Source organism: Otolemur garnettii, unplaced genomic scaffold (assembly GCF_000181295.1).
Source record: "Otolemur garnettii isolate 467f Iridium unplaced genomic scaffold, OtoGar3 scaffold00144, whole genome shotgun sequence".
In the NCBI taxonomy this organism is placed as follows: Eukaryota; Metazoa; Chordata; class Mammalia; order Primates; family Galagidae; genus Otolemur; species Otolemur garnettii.
This window is the reverse complement of record NW_003852539.1, coordinates 3,039,099-3,040,835: the sequence shown is the minus strand read 5'-3', so window position 1 is coordinate 3,040,835 and position 1,737 is coordinate 3,039,099. Positions and strand designations below refer to the sequence as shown.

General features: G+C 44.3%; 1 protein-coding gene across 1 annotated transcript in view; it reads right to left on the bottom strand.

Moving 5' to 3' along the window:
• Positions 1 to 1,737, bottom strand: part of PPT1 (palmitoyl-protein thioesterase 1) — a 40,594-nt gene that overhangs the window by 3,008 nt on the left and 35,849 nt on the right. Inside the window, exon 8 of the mRNA XM_003798985.3 lies at positions 424 to 495. Within this exon, the coding sequence (XP_003799033.1) occupies positions 424 to 495 (72 nt within the window). The remainder of the gene's footprint in view (positions 1 to 423; positions 496 to 1,737) is intronic.

Here is a 1,737-nt window from a genome sequence, read left to right as displayed (position 1 = left end):
AAAAAAAAAAAAAAAAAAAAGAGGAGTTCCCCTTGTCCCTGCCTAACTTAAAAATGACTTCACATCTATAAATGTTTTAATGTAATGCCCCTATCTTCTATGTTTTCATCATGCATGAGGACTTTTTGGATTTGGAGCAGACTGCACCTCAGCAAAGGCAGCCAGTTCTAAACTTTTTTTTATCAAAAGGAAGGAATCAGAGATGAGGATTTTGTTTAGTGCTTGAAAGCCATAGCAACTGGTACTCCTACCTATAGGACACAGTAGATTACTGCAAACCAGTTCCCTACAGCAACAACTAACAGCCTAAAAGGCCTCACCCATACCAGAAATGAGCTCTGTGTCGTACATGGCTTTAGGACTCTAGGAGCTGAAAAAGACAAGAGTACCAACTTCTCAGGACAGATCTCCTTCCCCAGTTACCTGTGTGTACAGGGTGGTCTCCTGTAAGGGAATGGTTTCCTTGGCTTGTCCACTTCTATAAAATCCAAACCACTGCAGGAGAGGATGAAGAAATATGGTCTGATCAGACACACGGCACACTGCCAAACTAAATTGAGACTGGCTAGCAGTTGGGACTACCAACAACTAACCTTATAAAGCTATAGCAAGAAGGAAAAATGAACAGGACATGTCCTTTTTTTTTTTTTTTTTGAGACAAAGTCTTACTATGACTCAGTAAAGTGCCCTCAGTAGAGTGCCGTGGTGTCACAGCTCACAGCAACCTCAAACTCTTAGCTGGGACTACAGGCGCCCACCACAACACCCAGCTATTTTTTGTTACAGTTGTCATTATTGTTTAGCAGGCCCAGGCTGGGTTTGAACCCGCCAGCCCTGGTATATGTGGCTGGTGCCATAACCGCTGTACTACGGGTTCCGAGCCAGGACATGTCTTTAGCGGTTATCTTTTTAAGGGTAGATCCTGAGAGATGAATTAATCTTTCCAGAGAGCTTTCCACCTCTCCAGAATTTCTGCTTTGTACATTTATGGAGCAATAAAAAAAAATCCCTATGCTGAACTCTAGACATTAAAGGATGAATATATAATCTTGTTTCCAAGATGCTCCTAGTCTGTGAAGGCACAGAAACAATTCAGTGTTCAAGGGTCAGAAAACATTTTAGTAGAGGCCAGATATAAAATATTTAGGCTTTAAGGGCTATATGGCTATGAGTAATCACTGCTGTCACTGTAACAAAAGTGGCCACATACAATATGTAAAAAATGAGTAAAACTATGTTCCAATGAAACCTTACTTAGAGGCCAGATGTGGTAGCTCACGCCTATAATCCTAGTACTTTGGGAGGCTGAGGTGGGTGGATTGCCTGAGCTCACAGGTTTGAGACCAGCCTGAGCCACAGCGTGACCTCATCTCTAAAAATAGCTGGGTGTTGGCTCGGTGCCTGTGGCTCAAGTGGCTAAGGCACCAGCCACATACATCTCAGCTGGCGGGTTCGAATCCAGCCCGGGCCTGCCAAACAACAATGGCTGCAACCAAAACATAGCCAGGTGTTGTGGCAGATGCCTGTAATCCCAGCTGCTTGGGAGGCGGAGGCAGAAGACTCACTTGAGCCCAGGAGTTGGAGGTTGCTATGAGCTGTGAAGCCACGGTACTCTACCTAGGGTGACAGCTTGAGGCTCTGTCTCAAAAAAACAAAAATAAAAAAAATAAAATAGCTGGGTGCTGTGGTGGGCACCTGTAGTCCCAGCTACTTGGGTAGCTGAGGTAAGAGAATCAC